The sequence below is a fragment of the Dreissena polymorpha genome, chromosome 3, assembly GCF_020536995.1.
Source record: "Dreissena polymorpha isolate Duluth1 chromosome 3, UMN_Dpol_1.0, whole genome shotgun sequence".
Classification (NCBI taxonomy): Eukaryota; Metazoa; Mollusca; class Bivalvia; order Myida; family Dreissenidae; genus Dreissena; species Dreissena polymorpha.
Window position 1 is genome coordinate 105,407,577 of NC_068357.1, and position 23,404 is coordinate 105,430,980.

The 23,404-nt window shown below is 34.1% G+C and overlaps 1 protein-coding gene across 2 annotated transcripts in view; it reads left to right on the forward strand.

Moving 5' to 3' along the window:
- The first annotated feature begins 3,246 nt into the window (after window positions 1-3,246).
- The window catches only part of LOC127870836 (neuronal PAS domain-containing protein 3-like), a 68,787-nt gene continuing 48,629 nt past the window's right edge, over window positions 3,247-23,404 (forward strand). Inside the window, exons 1-2 of one of the 2 annotated variants that reach the window (XM_052413368.1) lie at window positions 3,247-3,442; window positions 18,891-18,944. In XM_052413368.1, coding sequence (XP_052269328.1) covers window positions 3,420-3,442; window positions 18,891-18,944 — 77 coding nt within the window. In that variant the 5' untranslated portion in view covers window positions 3,247-3,419. The remainder of the gene's footprint in view (window positions 3,443-18,890; window positions 18,945-23,404) is intronic. The other variant, XM_052413369.1, reaches the window with a different exon arrangement.

The following is a 23,404-nucleotide window of genomic DNA, read 5'->3' on the forward strand; positions in this document are numbered from 1 at the left end:
TACATTGAAGACGAATTTCATAAAATGTAGCAAAGACAAATAAGCGCCCCGAGCCGATTTTGACGAAGATATTTCGTACATGTTTTCCTACAATAACCGAAGCATTCGTCTTTTTAGTTAATGATCGTGTGTCGTATGAATAGATATCGTTGCAGGAATTTAAAATGAACCGTTAAACTAAATTTATATTCACATCGTACATGCATGATTTACATGCTGGCGAATTCGACTGTACAGACATTTTCGATTTCAGATTGAAATATCTAGGTTATTTCGCATTTTTCGACACATGTTCTTCTTAACTTTTATTTTAATTTATGTTAATATTTAATTTAATATATGTTTGATAAGATTTTACACATTTTATATAAATTAATAAATATTTGACACAATCGTATAATCTCGCTTTAATGCTTTTAAACGGTCGGGTTTTTTATAGTCTGCTCTAATGACATGTGCATATTCTGCCGACTACCAAATTAGAACCCTGATCAATACATGGCCGTTAACCCATTCATGCCTAGTGGACTCTCCCATCCTTTTAAATTGGATCAATTTATTTCCAACATTAGGGATGTCTCGTATATTTATTTCTATATTTAGAATAGTTCTTACAGAAATTCCTTTAAGCAAATAGCGCATCATGCGGCGTCTCATCTGGGTCTACGCTGTTTGCCAAGGCCTTTTTTCTAGACGCTAGGCATAAATGGAATAATCACGCGCGCAACCTCTGTTTTGAGATGCATTAATAAATGAGCCAATGCTATTTCCGAGGTGGCGCGCAAGCCCGGATGTTTTGAAATTTAACGCATAATTTTACAGGATTATTAGGTTCAATATTAAAAAACCCCAACATATTTCGCTTTATTAAAAAAAGATCGGCCAATGTAGTGAGATTCAGCGATAATAAATTCATCTATTGATGTACAGAAACATACAATTACAACCCATTTGGAAACTTGAGGACCTTTATAAGTTGTGGCATGGTATAATTCGTAAAAGCAAATCGATGTCTTTTGCCTGTGCGACGAGCAAATCCCAGCCAATTAAATCGCTCATTTCATAAAACTGAACCTGTACAAGTTAATGCGTGCACAAAAATTCGGCTTCTAGCTGATCTAACAGATACATTTGCATTCTCAAAAAGAGATGGAGTCAATGCCAAGAAGTTGGCGCTCAGAATAGGAGGTGGCGCCAATGCACACATATTTTATGTAATGGTTTCCATTATGTTTACAGGACTTACATTATTTTGTTGTAAGTTGACTTCTTCAGCACATTTGATTCGCGTGCGTTTTGAATAAGAAAAGGTAGTTTTCTAATAATGTCTTGATGGATTTCAACGTTCGTCTTTGTAAGATAAGAACATCTAACATGTATGATACAAAAAAGTTAACGGCAAAAGACCGAACTAGCTTCATTTTTGTGGGAGTTGATAGTGGGAAAAACAGCATATATGAGGCTTATTTAGATTCGTTGACCTTGGCCTTTTAGTAAATCAAGTATTTGGATCAAGGGACACAAATCATCGTTTCAAGAAGAAGTATTATCTTATATACATTTCGTGAATTACCATACTGTGTACACATATTGCTGTCGATGAGCTATTTTGATCATGCTGAACATAAAAGGGGCCGTCAACCAGATTTATGAAAAAATAAAAGTTCTAAAATACCGTATTTTTTACAATTATTTTTTTATATTGATTAAAATATCACGACTGGTATAGTACATTACTTGAAAAAAAGTTCATATTTTCAGTTTATTCGGTAATACACATTCGCGATGTGAAATCGAAAGTACATCGCGAAAATAGGTACACATCCCCAGTAAATTTTTATTACCGAATATACTGAACATATGACAATTTAACAACTTGTTCAAGTAATGTCCCTAAATATTGTCAGAATTATAAACTTTCATAAGGTGTATTATCTATGACAGTCAATGGGGATTAATTGAACAACTGAGGGAGTCCAGTGCAAGTGTTCAGGACATTATGTGTTTGTTTTCTACGTAAGAGTATCATTTACTCCACAATTATTTCAAACAGTAACCAAACAGTACGGATGAAAAGTCTCAGTGTAAGGAACAAGCATGCAAAGCGCATACATCAGCTGTAATAGTGAGCTTTTAAGTTTATAAATGAACTGCACTCCTGTCATATCTTGACATCTTTGGCACTGCACCGGGTCATATCTTTTTTTTCATCAACATGTTGATGTAAAGTCGAATTTCTCCACCGATACGATGTTTTTTTAAAGAAACCCTGGCGGATATGTTCATCGGGGGCATTGGTTGATATTATTTTCGGTGCAAAAACTTTTTCACTTGCACACCTTTAGAGAAATTTGTATATTAAGTGCTAAATAGGGGACAAATCCCTGCATCGTCGACTTCAAATTGCAATAATTCCTGAATAATAATAACCATGATTTTTCTATCAACTATGATAATACCTCCTTTGCATACACCAAAGATATTTTAATTAAAAAATGCCTTCAAACAATTATACAACTGGATTTACTTACCCTACCGAAATTCAGCCAAATTTATCGAAAACTTTTCCAAGCAGGTCCAATTTTTCACATCAGATCGGGTTTCCGGGGTGCTTAAACTGCGTAAAATAAGTCTTAAAATCATTATGTGCAATGAAAGCAAAATAAATTCACACACCATTGTTTAAAGGGGTCTTTTCACAGATTGGCATGTATTGAAGTTTTTCATTAAATGCTTTATATTGATAATTGTAAACATTTGATCTAAAAATTTCTAGGAAAAAAACAACAAGGATGCAATTAAAGAAAGGAAAAAAGGAACCATCAACTGGGCTCGAACCACTGACCACTGAGTAAAAGTATATCGCTTGGGCAACTCGGCTATCCGTGCTCATACTATGCTTGTTGTATTTTATTCTTTATAAAAGCAATCATCGTAATGTCACAAAAATTAACGACAGCAAAAAAAATCTCCAAATTATTATTTAAATCGTTTCGCGTTGCAACGCTTGATAATTTTCAGGTTTTCAAATCGTAAAAAGACGCATATACTTGATATTTAAGAGCATGGTAAATGCTCAGTATTACTGTTTCCTCACAAATATCATAACTACAACGAAAATGTGCAAATCTGAAACATTTTTTTAAATTTTGTCAATTTACCAAAACGTGAAAAGATCCCTTTAAGCTGTAATGTCAGTCAGACATGCAATACTTACTTCCCTTGTCTATTAATATACACATTATTAAATGCATTAAAAGTGCGCCAATATAATCTACACAGCTCGGTAGTGTTTGCATTTAAACTATTCTCGCTTCGAAGTTAGCATACATAATCATTATATCGAGCACTGTAAAAATAAGTGGACATTTCAAGCAGAAAGTTATTGGACAAAGTGATTGATTTAAATAGAGCAGTTCATGCATTTAGCTGAAGAAAACAGGTAGGTTGTTGTACTCATGTATTAACGCGTTTACTCGATATCGTGACTTAAAACCACTTGCTTTGATCAATATCAACATAGCGAATATGAGTTTATATGTGTCTTATATTTAGGTGGTACAAACCTATTTTAATATATAGAGAAACTGTGTAAGCATTTATATTTCACTACTCTACTTTTTAGAACTCTGGCACTGAAATCGATTGGAGTGATTGAAACTGTTAGCCTGTGTTTATATCGCATACACGCAGAATAGTTTAATAGGAAGATAATTAGAACATTATGACGTCAATTTTTATGGCAAGATAATGTGCTTTAAAGCAGTTATGTCGTTGCATTTTAATATTATACTTCCAAAATCGATGTGTACAATAAACAATTACATTTCTATTAAGTGATGGTAAACGCGAACACTTTAGGTGGACACTTGTAATATGTTGCTAACACCAGTATTACTGGCAATATAATGTTGGAAAACTACGGAAGCCTACTATTGCTCATTGTATTGTTTGCTTTTAGTTAGAACGTATGTGTTATAATTGTATTACGCATAAGGTCATTTATGATTTATATAATAAAACGTATGTTTACCTTAAAGGAGGTACGCGCAGTATATTTTTACATTATTGTTTTAAACTTTAAAGCATTTCCATTGAATTATTTCTGTATATTGTATTAAGCTTTAACGAATTTGCATATACTTAGATCCGTACACAGTTTTAAGCTTTAACGCACTTGCTTTTAATTATTTCCGTAAATTTGACCGTTCAAGCTGGAGAATTACACAAGACATGCATTACACCAATATATTATAAGAAACAATTGTCGCATGCTTTACCTCGTTTTTTCATGAGCTCAATATAATCGTTATTTACTGTTCAATAGGAAATTGCACAATTCAAGATATTAATGAACACATATTCCTCGTACGTATATACATGGCATTTAAAAATAACATTTTTTTCTTATCGTAATTTTATATTTTAATTTATTTTTCAAATTGTTCGATTGAATAAAGCAATAAGTTAATTTGATATTTTTGTCAAAGCCAGTATTAATTGAATATAAAGCAAGTGACTGTGTTGTTCTCTACACCAACGATATTTAAAACAACAACATGCTACAACAGTAGCAATATTTTATTATTTTTATTATTTTGTGCCGCAATGTTTGACTGACATATCTGCACTAACGCAAGAGGATAATACAATTTTAATTGCATAATAAGCTTTCTACTGAAGACGATTGTGTAAACTAACCTCAATAATGTCTCTTCTGATACTGTTTTGGAGTTTCAGTAATACTATACACACTTCGGAAAGAAAACTTACCAAATGTAAAGATTATTTATTTCCTCACCGGTCTTATGACATTTTCGTCGAAAATGTCCGACGGCCCGATTGGAGTATTACTGGGAGTTTAAGTAATATTATACACACTTCGGAAAGAAAACTTACTAAATGTTACGTTATACAATTATTTATTTCATCTCCGGTCTTATGACATTTTCGTCGGAAATGTCCGACGGCCCGTTTGGAGTTTCAGTAATATTATACACACTTCGGAAAGAAAACTTACTAAATGTTACGTTAGGCAATTATTTATTTCACCGCCGGTCTTATGACGTTTTCGTCACGATCTTTTGTCATTTCTGGTCTGCTTTTTAATCTTTATTTATTTATGCTCATCTCCGAGGTTCGAGATTTAAACTTTTCATAGAGTGCCCAAAACACAATTTTACGTCTGTTAAAATGATATGCGTTTGGAAAATACATGTTATTAATCATTCGAATCTGGCTATACATGCATGCATTTTAAAGGTGCGTGTTAATGACATGTGTTTAATTGTTGTTGTTTAATCGATGTTAACAATTCTTAACTGAATTTTCAACAAACTACCCGATGTTTTATTTTTATTGTCATGTAAAGCGACTACTTGCGGATATTTTTTTTTAATTTGGGACAGTGTATCTGTTAACATTTATAGAATTTACTCTTTACTACAGGACTATCTTATGTTCCTCTTAGCCAATCAGTATCGTGCGCTCCAAATGACGTTAAGCTTATTGTATTCTTTTCCTATCACACGAAATTCACTGAACATGTATGCCTCTCCGCTTAAGCAATAATTCGGAACATATTTCCAAAAGATTTTTTACGCATTATGGAAATAAAAGAATAAAACCCTCTTTAAGCCAGAAAACAGTGGCAATAAATTAACATAACCTTCATCGTTTTGTTTATTATTTTTTTCATTTGTCCACAGTTGTCGCCTCTCAAGTGACCTGGCATATTATATTATTGTAAGTGCTATGGTATTTTTCCGGCAGTATGTGCACGAGGCGCTTCCATTGAATACTTGCATTAATCAGGTCGGTAAGGCTCAACTTAGCCGTGTACTCATTATGTGCATATTTTATATAATTTTTTTAAATGCTTAAGTGTTCATCTAAATGTTTGCTTGTATTCGGTTTTGGAAGTAAAAGTAGAAACTACATGACAACGCAGGTACACACATTGTATTGCACATTCATGTATATACCGGTACACACTGTTTCGAGTGTTTGAAGTAAACGCAATTTAAACACTATCATCTTGTAACATGAATACAATGCAAGAAATTATACTTGTTAAATACTCAAACGCATGATTTTGGATTACTTAATAGGATATAAATAAATTTGATTTATTTCAATAATATAGGGGATATTTGTTGGATTTGGTGGAACTTCGATTTTTATTCACGAGTTATCATAGGAAATAATATTTTCGCCACCAGTGAAACTATTTTTTATGATAAAAAGTGAATTAAAATCGACATTCCACCAAATCCAGCAAATATTCTTTTTATTTTATGCTTACAAATAATTATTATTTTTTTTTTTGCTGAAAATAACGACGTCGTAACGTCATAAAAACGATGTCATTTCACAGTATAACAGTGACTATTATCGATACTTTTCACTGTTAATTTTCACTGTATAAAAAGTGTATTAACCGTTTTAATTCACTGATATTTCTCTTTCAACCACCCACAAGAATAAAATAAAGAGACATCTCTGTAAAGCCTGATGATAATAAGTAAGTTCAAAATGCTTATTTCAATTATGAATTATGTTTATAATTATACAACTATTCGCATGAATAAAACAAGCGGCAACATGTATACGCCACAGTCAGGTTATGTGTACTGCTGTCATGTCAACAGTGCGAGCATTAAATAACACGATACATACTCCGGGGAATCGTAAGTTAAACTTGTCGTCATAGTTTGAATACGTAATTCATACACCACTACGATGTGGTTTTCATATATATTATATGTAAATGGACTATAAAGCTTGCGTATTTTCATCTCGAACATTGTAATAGAGCTGTCTACAGAAATAACATTAGTCTTGCTATAAAAGATCACCCATTTTTATAACAACGTTTTTCCCAGTTTGTTATTTCATTTATTTCTGAAAATATAGAAAAATACTCTACGCCACGAAATCCATTTAATTTTGTTTTAAGTATTTATGTTCATTTTTGGAACATAATAATAAACATTATAAAGCATTTGTAGCGATATTCATAGATTATTTAGCAAAAACGTGTCTTCGCTACGCATTGGGCTTTGGCTACGCGGAACATGTTGAAAGCGTCCCCGATGAAATGAGTCGCGTCCGCACAGGCTAATCAGGGACGACACTTTCCGCCTAAACTTGATTTTCGGTAAGGAGGGACTTCCTTAAAAATAAAAATACCATAAAGGCGGAAAGTGTCGTCCCTGATTAGCCTGTGCGGACTGCACAGGCTAATCTGGGACGACACTTTACGCACATGCATTAAGCCCAGTTTTGTCAGAACACGACTCAAATGATAACAAGTTTGCTTTTTCTTGTTGAGATCCTTGATTAGACCCCAGTGCAGGAACATTTGTATTCTATCCTTTTCCATGTTGTAATAATTACTCAAAACAAATGCGATAATTACATTCTGGTTATTAAATTAATTTAATTAAAAATTTCAAAGATACGAAAATCTGTAGACAAGTCCCTAAATCAGTTTATGCGTTACCCAATCTATGACCAAGATAAATAATACATATTTATATCAATAACAGTAAAGAAATAAATAAAATTGTCATTTATAAAGACTTTTTTATCAATACAATAGTATCCGAGTATCCATCTGTAACACCGATTACTGTTAATACCTATTATTTATTTTGCCCATTCAGCAAGTTTAAGGCGTGTCGGCAGGAATGAGTGCTATTAAATATTGGCCATATCCAGTAATAATGATGTGAACACAATTCAAATAAAATAACTTAATTTCAAATCTTGTAATTCGTTGCGCCTGTTCTTTGTCTTATTTTAATATTACATGCTATACTTGTACATTGTTAAGTTTTGGAAAACAAATGCAATGATAAAAATAAACAACGATGTGTAGAGATTTTTGAAAATTTACAAGTTGAATTAATATCCCTTACATAAATAAAAATCAAAGTTGTGGTTAACAATAAATCAATGTTTCATGATATTCACAGGGTTATGAATATGTGTAATTTATTTATCTCAATACGAAATTACCAGAAATAATCATTTTATATTTAAAGGGACCTTTTCACGTTTGGGTAAATTGACAAAATTGTACAAAAATGGTTTCAGATTTGCAAATATTCGTTTTAGTTATGATATTTGCGAGAAAACAGTCATACTGAACATTTACTATCCTCTAAAATATCAATTATAATGCATCTTTTTTGACGATATAAAAACCTGAAAATTATAAAGCGGTATGAACGCGAAATAATTGAATAATTTGGAGAGTTCTGTTGTTATCGTAACATTTTGTGACACTTCGAGGATTGCTTATGTAAAGTGTAAAATACACAACTCACTGTATGAGAATGGATGGCCGAGTGGTTTAAATGAGCCTTGTTCTGAGAAAACTGGGCTTAATGCATGTGCGTAAAGGGTCGTTCCAGATTGGCCTGTTCAGTCCGCACAGGCTAATCAGGGACGACACTTTCCGCTTTTGTGGTATTTTAAGTTTCAATGAAGTCCCTCCTTACCGAAAATCAAGTTTAGGCGGACAGTGTCGTCCCTGATTAGCTTGTGCGAACTGCACAGGCTAATCTGGGACGACACTTTACGCACATGCATTAAGCCCAGTTTTATCAGAACAAGGCTCAAATAATAATCTTTTACTTCATGAGTCAGTGGTTCGAGACCAGTTGAGAATTACTTTTTTCTTTCGTTTATGTTTTTCTTGTTTTTTACTGGAGCCATTTAGTTTAAATGTCTACATTTATCAATCTAAAGGATATGATGACAATCTTGAATACATGCCAAAATCTGTGAAAAGGTTCCTTTATTTAGGGTGTTTTTAGTCCATGATGCATTACACTATTTGCTTAAGTGTATACAAACATTTAAACGCTGGCTTACCGAAACAAGCCGAAAAAAATAAACAAACGTAAACTTGAAAATCAAATTTAAGATTGCATAAAAGAATTTATTTTATTAAACCGAGAGTTGAGGGGCGACCTCTTCTTCGCAGCGCGATGAACTATGTCATTTATTTAACGCCACAATGGATACACACACATCGCAATAAACAAGATCTTTTACCGCTTAATAAAATCTTAAAATGAAGAAAAACGACGAATTCCGAAAACTATAAACAGGAGCATTTCAGAAACGTGAATAATTTTGTTTTTCATTCAAGGTTGAAGAGCGTATGCACATGTATTAAATCTAGGTAACGCCCCATTTCCAGGAATAGGTGTATATGTTTCAAGTTGCCATAATATATTAATGTAGATGTATATAGAAAATTACAATGTCCAAGTAAAGTTTTGAACAGGCTTCGTATTGATTTACACAGAACGCAAGTCAAGTTTGGTAAGAAACCCGGAATAGAACATAGTTCAATTTGCTTAAACGTTATTTAATCAAAGCGCTGAATGCACTGAAGTTGTTCGCTATTGCATAATCTTAGACGCAACTCAGTTTTCGAAATTATGTTATAGCTATTTATATCGCAAGTTTGAAATGAATACCCCCCAATTTATACAGATCGTGTCTTAAAGCACAGGTCGAGATGTGTGTGCACTGTTTATCCTTATATTTATGTTATAGAGATAACTTAGACAAAATAACAACAATGTGTCTCTTTTTTCGCAATTGGTTGCTGCACTGGCAACCATCTTTAGAATTTTGGTTGTCTTGCTAAATAATAACAAGCCTGGAATCATGTACATGTTGTAGAATGTGTATCTAATACTTTATCTATTTTCTTTAAATTATTGAGCAATAAATTTGCCAACATGACAGACTTGCAATGCATCATGTCTTGTTGTGAGCCGGAATTGAATCATTTCCTTGGCTTAATTGATCCACAGTCGCCAATTTGTATTCTATGTTTAATTGGATTGAGTTGTTCGAGCTTTGAAAAAGCTAGTTGCCCTGCTTTTTAGCCCAACTGTAAATTGAGTTGCCTGGGCTTAAATCTACTGGCCCCAGTTTAACAGGCAACCACTTTACCTGTAAGTTATTCATGCTGTTAGATCTGACAGGGTATTGAACTCATTCAATTTTGAAGTCTTAAGAAATTAAAGGGACCTTTTCACGTTTTGGTAAATTAACACAATTAAACGAATTTATAATTTGGAGAGTTCTGTTGTTGTCGTAACATTTTTTTCATACTACGAGGATTGCTTATGTTAAGTATAAAATACATCTTTCATTGTATGGCCGAATGGTCAAAGCGATAGACTTTTATTCCAAGGGTCAGTGGTTCGAACCTAGTTGAGGGTAACTTATTTTTGTTTCTTTAATTTTGTGTAATGGAACTTTTAAGATCCAATGTTTACATTTAGCAATATTAAGCATTTAATGACACACTGTGAAAGGGTCCCTTTAAGATGTTTACTAAAAATGCCACAAGGTAAAAATTTAGAACTAATTGGTTATTTATTTGATTTAAAAGTGGTTTTGTTTATTTGCCTTGTCAGCGAGGTTACTTTGAAGTTTTTAGCATTTTTATCTTCTTTTGTTTTCAAATCATAATATAAACGATAATTTTAGCTTCATTTTGGGCTTAATGCATTAATTGTCATTCCAGTACTATAGGTTTAAACAGAAAACACCATACAATCAGAAAGTGTCTTCCTTGATTAGCTTGTGCGCATTGCACAGGCTAAACAGTGTCCACATGCTAATCTGGGACACCACTTATTTGATATGCATTAAGCCCCGTTTTCCCAAAAAGCAGCCACTCTGTACAGATTTCAATGACAAACTGGCCAATGTCGTCGCACAAGCTGTTGAAAATTATTGATTGCATACACACACTCACTGTCTGCAGTGTACCAGCGGTGAAGTATAAATAGGCAGATGAGGTGTTTATCGTTCTTAGCGTAGGTAGGGGCAGACTGACTTGCAACGCATACCACTAACCTTAGTTGTCCGCAAGCGAACAACTAAAAACCAATTAAGTAGTAGTAAGCGGGATATTACATGGTAGTAGCCGATAAGGAGAACGTTCAGCACGAACACAAACATAGGGCTCTCAAAATGTTTTTCAAGTTATAAGCCTCACCGGATAGAATTCTGTTACTCGGTACCAAGCATGTGTGCTATATGTATCCTGTTTCTACGTTGAACTTTAAGCTAATAAAATGGTTGACCGGATACATTTTCATATCCACGCAGCAGGAAGTAATAACGGTTCTTAGGTTCGTAGCGTATACATATTCGCCGAATTACATTTTTACAAAGCAATAAATTCAAAAGAAATCTTTTATCACGAGTTTTCCAATATAAAAACTGTTTGCACTATTTTGCATAAATTTATTCCTCGGCGATATAGCGCGTAAGTTGTTCCTGTGTTCGTAGTATCTTGTTAGACTAAGACAAGTTAAAAATAAAATCTAAAAATTTGATTCACCATAAAAATGTAACACTAAGACAAATATTTCATAACTTCAAACGAAACGCCTTTATCTGTACTAAAGCGGATTAAGTTTGAAAATAATGTTCATGTAGCTAATGATGAAATGATTAATAGTTGCAACCGTTTGCTTTTTACTCTCGATATTAAAAGGCTTGGTCGTTTATCTGACATTTTGTATATATCGAAGATTCCGTGAGGAATTGTAAAAAAAACATGAAAAACGCAGAGATGTCATTTCTTTTCGATTATTTTTATAACACTTATTGAAAGCGGAATATTCTTTGAATATATAATACATTTATTTGAACAAAGAAACAGTTTATACATCAACGAAATAACCTTTATGTATTTGTATAATCTCTTATGAATATTTTCTTATCTATAAAACATTTAACCACACCTTTTATTTTAATTCAATGTAATAACAAAAAAGAAATATCTTTAAAATCTTTAAAAGCAGAAATTCATAATGGATGTGGTGTTTTAGCGACCGGGACTTGCATGTTTTATTCCCACATTCTCCGCAAAAGACCCCAAGTACTGGTTTCAGCAAGGAAACGGACTAGAGAGCGTTTTAATAGGGCTTAGGCTTATGCAATCGAGCTGCAATAAATATGTTTAAACTAAAAAAAATAAATAATTGAAAACAAAGCTTTGATTAATTCTTTTTGCAGTTGTTACTAGCTTATCCACCACATGAAATATTTGTTGTGTAGTGTATAACCTATTTATGTATATACGCTATACGCTTTAATATGCTTTGATACTTATATAAAAACATTATATCATATATATATATATATATATATATATATATATATATATATATATATATATATATATATATATATATATATATATATATATATATATATATATATATATATATATATATATATGGTGATAATTATATAAAAACATTATATCATATATATATATATGGTATGTCAGTTGTTGCTTATGTTGAGAGGTCTCGCTAATATCAAATTAAAAATCACACATTTATATCTCATTGAGTTTTAAAAAAATCTGAACATGATCATCGTACTCATCATACATTTAACCGATCTGGCTTTTGGGGGGAATAGAGGAACGCCGACACAAAAATTCTCTTCCAAACAAGTATGTTGTGGTCTCCTTAGAGTAGCTCGTCCATGAGGAGGGACGTCCAGTCTTTCACATTGGCCATCCAGCTTCTCTTCGGACGGCCGCATATGGAGTCGTTCCTAGTGAAGTGTCCACATCAAGGCAGCTTTCGTCGTTGACGTCTGCAAGGCGGGGTTCTTGTGGGTAAGCAAGTTCTGCTGTCATTTTTTGGAAGTACGTTTGTCATGGGCTCTATGAAGGAGATGTGAAGCAGTCTTCCGAGACCCTTGTGTTCGAAGGACTGTATCTAGCGCTCTGTGTATGCGTGAACCGTCAATATCTTACAGCCGTACAGTAGGATGACAACTACGAGGAAGTTGGTACTTGATGAGAGAGCTGCGTACTACAATCGCTGCGGTCGCATTTGCAATTATTATTTTGACCCCAATGATACTGTTACCATCCTTTGACAGGGTTGCTCCTAGGAATCTGACGCTGGTAACTTTTTCTTGCCGTTCATGGTAATGTCTGACATTGTGTTGTTTGTTCGGTTAACCATTATCTTCGACTTTTCCGTGCTGACCTCAACACCATATGCCCCAGCTCTTTCATAGAATCTGTTACTGAGGTCTTGGAGATCGAGGTGTGGTGGTCTTGGAGGGTCTCCTACATTATTTTCTTAAAGAAAATATTTAACAAGATGTGTTAGAGGAGACATATCTGACCTACTCCATAATGCAATTGGCGATTAGCCACACGCGGTTGAAATCTTTCATACCGTCGATAAATTCGTGGAAGGGCTCACGTTGGTGCTTCAAGAGTTTCTGCATGATTACGCTGCAGTTGAAGATTCGTTCAACTTTGCTTTTTCCATCTCTGAATTCAACCTGCACCTACGCTATTTTTCTTCGGCCTTACTATTTAGTCGGTTGTGCATGATACGTAGTTCGACTGCTTGGATGGTTGATTGAGCTGATTTATTTTCTTACATATTAAGGTTGCCTTTTTTCGGTAAGGGGATGACCAGAGACTGGGTTCACTCATTGGACCTCTTCTTTCCCTGCCAGATCGTCTTGCATAGTGTCGTCATTACTGCAGTCGTTGCCTCTCATCCTTACGATAATCAGAGCCGGATCGGTCGGGGCTCGTATCTCAGCGATAGCTCACAACATCATATATGTTTACGCATACCCTTCAGACTACGCGGACGAGGAGATTTCATTTTTATGAAGAGTTAATGCGCATCATAGCCCGAAAAAAGAAATCCTCATCGCCCAAGGCAACTTGAATTCTAAGGCAGGAATAGACGCCTTCCAATACTGGTCAGGGATAGTAGGTCGATTTGGTATATGAGAGATCAACGAAAAAGGGTTGAGACTTCTTATGTTCGCTGTAACGCACTAACCCTGGCCAACACGCTTCACCCATCCAAACCGTCCAGAAAAGCGACCTGGCATGCTCCTTACGGGTACTTTAAACAACAAGATCGATTTAATTATGGCGCCACAGCGTTTCAAGTCCAGGATCAACAATTCAAAAACAAGAACGTTTCCTGACGTAGACATTTGAAGTGACCATGGCTTAGTGCTCACCATAAAACAAGCGATCACTAAGAACCCTCGCTTTAGATTTTATTCGGAGAAACTGAAAGATCCAGAAAAAAAGGAGATGTTTTTCAAACATTGATTGGTTGCAATTTGCAGCCCTGGACATTCTAGACAATTACACCGACACCATCACCAGCAACAAAAAGAGAGCTGAGGCATGAGAAGTATACCAGCATGACAGCTAAGAAAGAAAGCGAACAGAGAGGCGAGTAAGAAAATGACAGAGGCCAAGGAAGAGTTGATTGATGAGCAACGTATCATCATTGACAGAGAGAATACAATGCAGCAGTAAGAAAGCTCTCAACTCTCTCAAGACCCTCACAAAGACCAGTCAATCCAAGGCCAGTGTAATAGCAGATGCTAACGAAAACCTCACGACCTAGAGTTCCGCAGTCTTGACAGGTGGACTTAATACTGCACCGACCTTTTTTATCTACCCGCTTCGATCAGACCACAGTCTCCGTCAGAACTATACTTGACCAGAAGCTAACGACGAAAGTCCGTCCATACTAATAGCAGATGTGGACGAGGCATTTGTTCAGTCTGAATGCAGGAACATCTTTTATTATAATGAGTAATGTATTGTATTGCGTTAAAAAAAAAACCACAATGTTTGTGGGGGAACGCTGGATGCAAAACTCAATAAAATGTTCGTATTCTTATATAAAAGTATATAACAGGACTTGTATTAATTGTATCAGAGAAGGGTACAAAAGTGAACATCAGTACTTACATGATATAAAAACATAAAGCAATACAAAAATAATTGCTAAATGTAATAACTAAGTATACAAGCTCAGCTTATATAAAGGGACACGCACACAATCTATTTTAGCGTACACCTGTTGTACAAGCTCATGATTTCTATAAGAAATACAATAGTTTCACGGTCAGCATTTGGCTACAATTGGTGCAAAACGCACTGCTGGATCCCACCATCAACGCTGGATCCCACCATTTTCAATTTGGCTAATGAATGTGTAGTATTCATTTGTGTCTTCTGGAGGGAAAAATCTCCAACGGGTTACTGACTGTTAAAAAAAGGTCAAAACATGTATTACACAGCTATAAAGAAAAAGCACATTATGGCATAATTCTCACCGGATCAAGGCAGTATATGGGTGAATATTTGATTAGGTTCCATTCTTAATAAAAAATATTCAAAAAAACATTTAGTAAAGCAGTGTCGACAGACCGTTTATCAGTTACGTACATGTCAGACGGACGTCAACCTAAGCTGGGCACGACTTAATGTGACCCAGACCGCGATTATGAAGGCTTATTTGACGCACGTCAAAAGCTGTGAAGAGAACACCGTTACGGACATAAATATTTGTTTGATAATATTATTTTATTTCAACTTAATTTAAATGAATTTTTCGGCGTTGTTTCATTGTATAAAGTGATCATGAGTGGTTATTACATCAATCCCAAATCGTCAGTGACTTTATTAAGTGACTTTAAGAACATTAAGTGCGTAACGGTGTAAATACACATTTTAATTACGTTTTACAACTTTAAGAATTTCTATAAAATGTTTGGGTACATGTTGATATACTAAATTCTTCTTTCATCGGACACCTTTTTGAAGACTTTATGATGTTAAAACACGTTTGAAGTTTTTGTTGAATCTGTATGTATATAAAAGTCTCCTTTTCATGCGGCGTAACGGTGTTTTCACATGTGTAACGGTGTGGACAGATTATCATATACTTTCATATTCTTTTTTATTCGCATCGTGTTTTTTACTAGAAATTATGTCAGATAAGTTCCATGTAAAATTTGTGATGTTGTTTGAAAAACAATCGGCGATATGAATACGAACTTTATTCGCATCATATTGTTTGTATAAATTTGTCCACACCGTTACGATGTTGTCAACACCGTTTCTCATTCATCGTAACGGAGTGGAGAATACATAATATTTGAAAATCCTAAAAGAACAGGAAGTGGAAATAGCAAAGAAAATGAAAGAACGGTGTTGACACTGAATAAAAGTACGTTCAATATTTTACTTACTTTTTAATGATTTTCACATTTTTCGCGCTCTGTTCATTGCTTCATTATGACGTAAAAGGTTGAAAGAATGTTTACTTTTCCGAAAAAGTTTTATCCCCGTATCATTCCCGTGCGGTAGATGAAATTTTCTTCGTAACGGTGTCGACTTGAAAAATTAGGGACAGAGCCATAACTGACCATTTATAAATATTCTGCATATAAAGCTACTAAATGTAACTGTTATTCAGTTAAGTTTAAATATATTTAGCTCCAAATGGTTGTTTTTTTTTATTTTCGTTTGACATTTTTTTTTAAAACAATAAAAAAAATACCCTTAAAGAATTCGGACAACACACCGTTACTAAAATACATGGGGGTTAGTTGCTTCGACAAAGCATAAAACTGCTTTAAGCGTGGGATCTGCTAAGAACTCTTATCTAATATTGTTAACATATTATTTAACATTGTAATTATGAAACTTATCTCTGTTAATGTCTAACATTTAGAAAATTGTTGAATATGGACAGTAAATGGAACCTAATCAAATATTCACCCATATCCGTACACTGTTATTTCAAACAATCACACGGCAACAGTCATATTCATACGAATTGTAATTAAGTAGTAATTTGTATACTCTAAAATTGGATACTGTAGTAATAATAATAATTATAATTCAAATAAATAAGACGGATACCGTCAACTTATCTATGAGCCTTGTTCTGAGAAAACTGGGCTAAATGCATGTGCGTAAAGTGTCGTCCCAGATTAGCCTGTGCAGTCCGCACAGGCAAATCAGGGACGACACTTTCCTCCTTAACTTGATTTTCGGTAAGGAGGGACTTTATTGAAACTAAAAATTCCTTAAAAGCAGAAAGTGTCGTCCCTGATTAGCCTGTGCAGACTGCGCAGGCTAATCTGGGATGACACTTTACGCACATGCATTAAGCCCAGTTTTCTCAGAACAAGGCTCATATATATATTTTCGCGTTTTAATTATCGTTCTAAAATATTTATTTATAGAAGTGATAACAATTACTAGAAGTGACAACAAGTTCTATAAATATAGGAAGAAAAACAATACTTTTGAATATAAATTAATTTAATATAGTTGTGCAAGCCTCATCGGATAAACTTTCTGTCCTGGTACCAATCGTATATTATCTGTGAATACTACCTGTATAGCAAACAACGTTACCGGATTAAACGAATATGGGACTATTTACACAATGTGCCAGTGTACGTCTCATGGACACATCAACGTATAGACTGACGTAAAGTATGAGTATGCTATTTCACGAGTGCCACAATTGCTTTAAAAGAGACACCGAGCTCGTGTCTCTCGTATGCTGTCTTTGTTTGTGAATGGGTTTTTACAAGATTAGACCGAATTAATAATAATAATAATCTCTTTATTTTCCGAAGGTAACTCATTAAGACAACACATTGATACAAAGTCATGCAGACAGTTTAACAATGGCAATCTTATTTTCAATGAGGCCTTCAAACAACTATGGTATGTATAATGCATTTCTACAGTATAATGCAAACGTGTAGACTTTGACGGACATAAGAGTACTGTAACAGTGTAATAGAAGTGTCATAAAAAGCAAGTATATTATATGACTTCTCTTATATTATTAATTTCTCTTCCGATATTGAAATGGTCTCAAGGAACAAATATTTATAAACAGAAAGTATTTAAGAATATAAATGTATTGTTGATTACATTTTCCCATATGCACACACTCTAACGCACGCACGCACACACACACGCGCGCACGCACACACCTATACACACACACACACTTATACAATTACCATATCTTAATTAACACGACCAATTACAATAACAAAAAGTTAACAAAACAGCCGCGTACATTATTGTACAAAGTCAGAGTTTAAAAACGTGGAATACATAATTCTTGAAATAGTTAACGATTGATAGAAGCGGCTGATGTACACAAATATTATAATTACAGAAAACAATATTCATGACCAGTGTTGTTCACAATAGGATATGAAATTACCCAACTGTTATGAAGAATAGCCTGCACCTCCTTGCTATATAAATAGTTTGAAAAAGCAATATGTATATTTGTTTGCAGAATTTAAATCTACAGTAATCATTACGACACTTATGGAGGAGTATTTGACTTTTGAATAAGAGGAAAACAGAAAAATGTTACTACGCGTGAGACTCATTTTGCGCCTCAAAGAGGAAATATTTCTTAAGCCTATGTTTGAAAATGGTGAGAGTGAGAGATTGGCGAATACTAACCGGTATGTGGTTCCATATAAATTTCCATATTCAATTTTAATTGAACGCAATCTCAGTTGATCAAGGATTGCGGACAGTGTGGCAATTTGTGTCTTGATCTGAGAAAACTGGGAATAATGCAAGTGCGTAAAGTGTCGTCCCAGATTAGCTTCTGCAGTCCGCACAGGCTAATCAGGGACGACCCTTTCCGCCTAAATTGGATTTTCGCTAAGAAGAGACTTCATTTAAACAAAAAATGTCATACAATCGGAAAGTGTCGTCCCTGATTAGCCTGTGCGGACTGCACAGGCTAATCTGGGACGACACTTTACGCACATGCATTATGCCTCGTTTTCTCAGAACGCGACTCAATATGTGGCTAATCATTTCTATGCTTGCAATTGCAAGTGTCGGAGAAATATGCGTTAGTATAATTTGTTAACAGCGACTTCTGGTGATTCTTTACTTTATGTATGTATTTCACAATGACTTGCCATTAACATGTGACAAGACGTTGACTTTGCACATTGTTTACTTGAACTTTCAGGCCGGCAGACATATGGTTGGACTCCTCGGACGGAATACCTAGTCTCGGGGGCCGGTAAGTTAAACTTTAAAAATGACGTACATTGGTTATATTTCGAAGGTGATTATTTAAGAGCCGTATATTTTTCTTTAATGCATAAAATCCTTTAAAAAGACTACCCTTAGGAACGGCCCTACATTTCCCCTATGTGCGGCCCTACATTTCCCTTTTGTCCTAAACAGATTAAACGCGTGATAAAACATAATGCTCGTATAAGTAACACAGCCAAAACTTTACCGTTTAAAATAGTGGGCATTACCCATAAGGTACTAAATACTACACAATGTAGATTTTCACGCACTGTTAAAATTAACCAATGAAGACATAATGGAACTTTTTCTATTTTGCTTAATTTACATATTTTAGCATACACGTATTTATTCTTTCTATAATTGTTCCTATCATGTGCCGCCAGAAGTACGCTCGACACAGCGATATTAGCCAACACTTTTCCTCCTCTAATTAAGAACATTGCGTTTGAAGTACAAGAATGGAGAATGACTTAAGAATGAATGACTTATATTTCAAAATGGCAAAGATTGTACATGTTGACTGTAAGAGTGTTTATTGAGGTCGCCGAAGCGTAATGAAAAAAAGTGTCCGCATTGCGACCAGAATATCACGGTTTCGATCCAACAATGGAAACGTTTTTATGTACATTTTCTACCCAGCAAACGGACTCGAGAGCTTTTCAATAAGCCTTTGGCTTTCGATGCTATTTAGCGGAAATTAATAGCTTAAAACTAAGAGTGTTTACACATTTTTGCTGTATACATATGTTGTATAGCAATAAAGACTTCTATTGTATATTAATTCATACAATTAACATTTCTCTGGTTGATTATCTGACTTTGTTCACGTTCTACATTACTAAAGTGCCAATATATGAATCAATGAAGGTGGTTTGGTAGAATCATGTTTCTTTTAACGAATATCATCCAGCCAACGTTAGAAGTTTGTTCGCTGATATTTCAAGGATGACCATATGTGTATCCAACTATCATGCATGATAAAATTAGGTGAATAAAAGTCATTGTTTAAGTTTAGTGTGGGAAAAATACACGTTCCCCGCACATTTGACACGCATTTGTATAGCCTTTCAAGAAAAATACTGAGTTTGGCCTTCTTATTTAATTTGGTAACTATATATGTCTTTTAATTGCATCTATGGACAATGATGAGAACAAACTTAACTAACGTTGAAAATTCAACAAATTGACTCCCCCAACACCCCCCCCCCCCCCCGAACAAAACAACAGCAACCAGCAACATAACACAGCAACAACCCAAATAACAACTACAAAAAACACACTAACGCTCGCACGTAAACACACATGCGCGCGCGCGCACACACACACACACGCACGCGCACACACGCACACACGAGCGCACACACACAAACACACAGGCGAATTACATTACCAACATGTCTTACTGTACAGATCTTTTCTGACAAAGCTTTATATACAGTTAACGGATTCATGACTGACACTCACACATATTATGTTTAAACAAACAATATAAGGAAGTCCACACGAGGTTCTGTCAACGCCTTCTTCTAATAGAGATCCAAAACAATTAGTCAACAGAATGAAAACGAACATCATGTCACATCGACAGCGGGAGACGCTAAGTGACTTTGACAAGCGCATAATTCAAGAGGGTTAACAATAAGAGAGACGGGCGAGGACAACATCGATAACTGAATAGCGAGAAAACGCATCACCACTGGGTGGTAAAAGAAAGACTTCAAGCTCTAAAATTATTCTCTAAATCGATCGATGATAAAATCAATTAGGGATTTAAGTTCCTCTACGCCCAATACAATTGTCAGTAAATCTGCTGCCTCTGATCTCAAGCGACTTGTGGAAACCCCGCCACGCGGCTGTATGGACAATATAATTTTCCAAATCAATTCCTTTGGACATCACCACTCAATTATTTAAAGAAGTTGAACTGAGTAATTTAATTTGACTGTTTCCCGCTACTCATTATAGATCAAGCCGAGATGTACGGACGATATAAAAACGCGTTTCCATATTGCCCGATATGCATCCACGAAATATCAAACAAGTTTACGTTGTTAAATTTGTTAACGGATATTGATGTCCACACATGCAAAGACACCAGATATTGTAGTCAACCGATCCCGGTCTTCAACTAGATGTCCGTTCGCTTTTTAATAATAATAATAATAATAATAATAATAATTATAATAATAATAGTAATAATAATAATAATAATAACAATACAAACACTAATAATAATTATACCGACAAATAAAATGATGATGATAATAATAATAATAATAATAATAATAATAATAATAATAATAATAATAATAATAATAATAATATATTTATAATAATATGATAATAATAATAACAACAACAAAAAAACACAAAACAACATTAACAACAACAACAACAACAATAATAATAATAATGATAATAATAATAATAATTAAAGAAGAAGAAGAAACATTCTGGGACTGAGTGTAAAGACCAAAATTTAAATCAAAGGTCCAAAACAACAAATCGATTGACGATTTGTCCGATCCTACTTGACAAACAAACATAACATAAAACAACACATTTATTTAATGTTCCTCGCATTTGCCGCACCTAAAAATCTTTAACGAAATAAAAATATTTGTACTTTTATTTTGCGCCCGCGGCAACAATTTTGCTCCGCAAGTATTCGTTTAATGTTTTAGATTAACTTAGCCTATGTATTCTACGACACCGACTGTTATTACGCTTTCCGTTATTAAATTGGTTTATGGTTAAAATGGCGGCGTCCGTCCGTCTATGTCACAATATACTAATTATTTTGCTTATATTATTCAATGTTAAAGCGAAAGCTATAGTCGAAAATAAATGCAACATTTTTTACTTACAGACCCCCATGACCATACCTTTTCGTACAAGGCATTCTTAGCTGACTCGACATAAATCAGGATCGACTGTTTTTGCACATTTTTATCCCGTTTTCTAGTGGAGTGTAAGCTTTTTTCAGTGTCATTTTACCATAGTGTCTTTCTTAATCAAAGTTCAGGGATTTAGTAGTGACCACCTATGCTTACTGCGTGGACTCGAACTCAGTTTGCATAGATCCGGTTTCGCCTTCCAATGTTAAAGAAGAATATAAACATGTAATTATTTAAACGAGACCATAGTTAAAACTTATTGTTCTGCTATTTTTGTTAGAAATATACATAAGTGTCAGAGTCATTATGCTATTACTGAAACTAGTCTTTTTTGCTCTCAAATAAGACAAATATGTGCTATGTTAAAATATATGGCTACTACTAGTCATATACTAGTATATAAATGCTTTTATTGAAGTCATGTGTTTTATATTAAAAAAAATGCTTTCCATTTCTTATTTTTCTTTCGTTTTGAAACTTTGTATTTTTTTTTACTTTACACAACTTTAAATTCTCATTTCTAATTTTAACATTGCTTAACTAACAAAAGACATGCATTCGAGTATTGTTTAATACCATAACTTATGCTATTTAGAACTAATAACGATTCAAGATATGTCTTATGCTTGATGTTTATTGTATAATTTATTGTTTTATGTTATTTATCTTTCACTGACATAAGACAGAGCTTCTTATATAACTTTGATAGTGGAAACTTAAGCGTACCATGTTAACGCTACTTAATGAAGTCACTGCCTGGTGTGAATACGCAGAAAAACTATTGGAGAATATTTTGTTTACTTTTACAAAGATTTGGACTGAAGTTAAAACACAGGTATTACTACTAAATGACCTTGCGCTGGTATTTGGCAGATATCGTGCATTTATTTGGCAAAAAAAAATCATGCGCAAAGACAGTATTCGTATTTCTGTAATTTTTCGCTTTTCGTTCGCGAGTTATTGACATCAATCAATAAATAATACAAATTAATATATTTTTATTTCGCTCACTCCATTTTATTTATTTATTTATTTTTTTTTTTTGGGGGGGGGGGTGGAATCCGTATAAAAAATATGTCATTTCTCTTTGCCTAAAGGCACTCTTGTCGACATTTGATATTGCAATTGACGCCCTACTTTTGGTGAATAGCATGGAACCTGACCATACATAAATTATGAATACAGTGAAAACAACTCGCTTAATAACGAGGTTGTCTTAATGCTGAGTTTTTATGAATTTGATGGATATATAATACAAATTGTAAATTAAGAATGAACTTAAATCCTTTTGCATGCACTATAATAGTAATCAATTAATACATTGTACAAAGATAGTACATGTTGTGTATTTCAACCTTTAAAAAGGGAACTAAAATATAATTTTCATCGTGATACTATTTTACTCAATTATTCTAACTGTTTAATTATTCGCCGCCTTTAATCTTTAAAGTGTGTACCTAAAAATAACCAGTTTACCCATCAAAGACTCGATGATATAAGCTGTCAATCAAGAATGAAAAGAAAAACAGTGCCAAAAATCCAACAC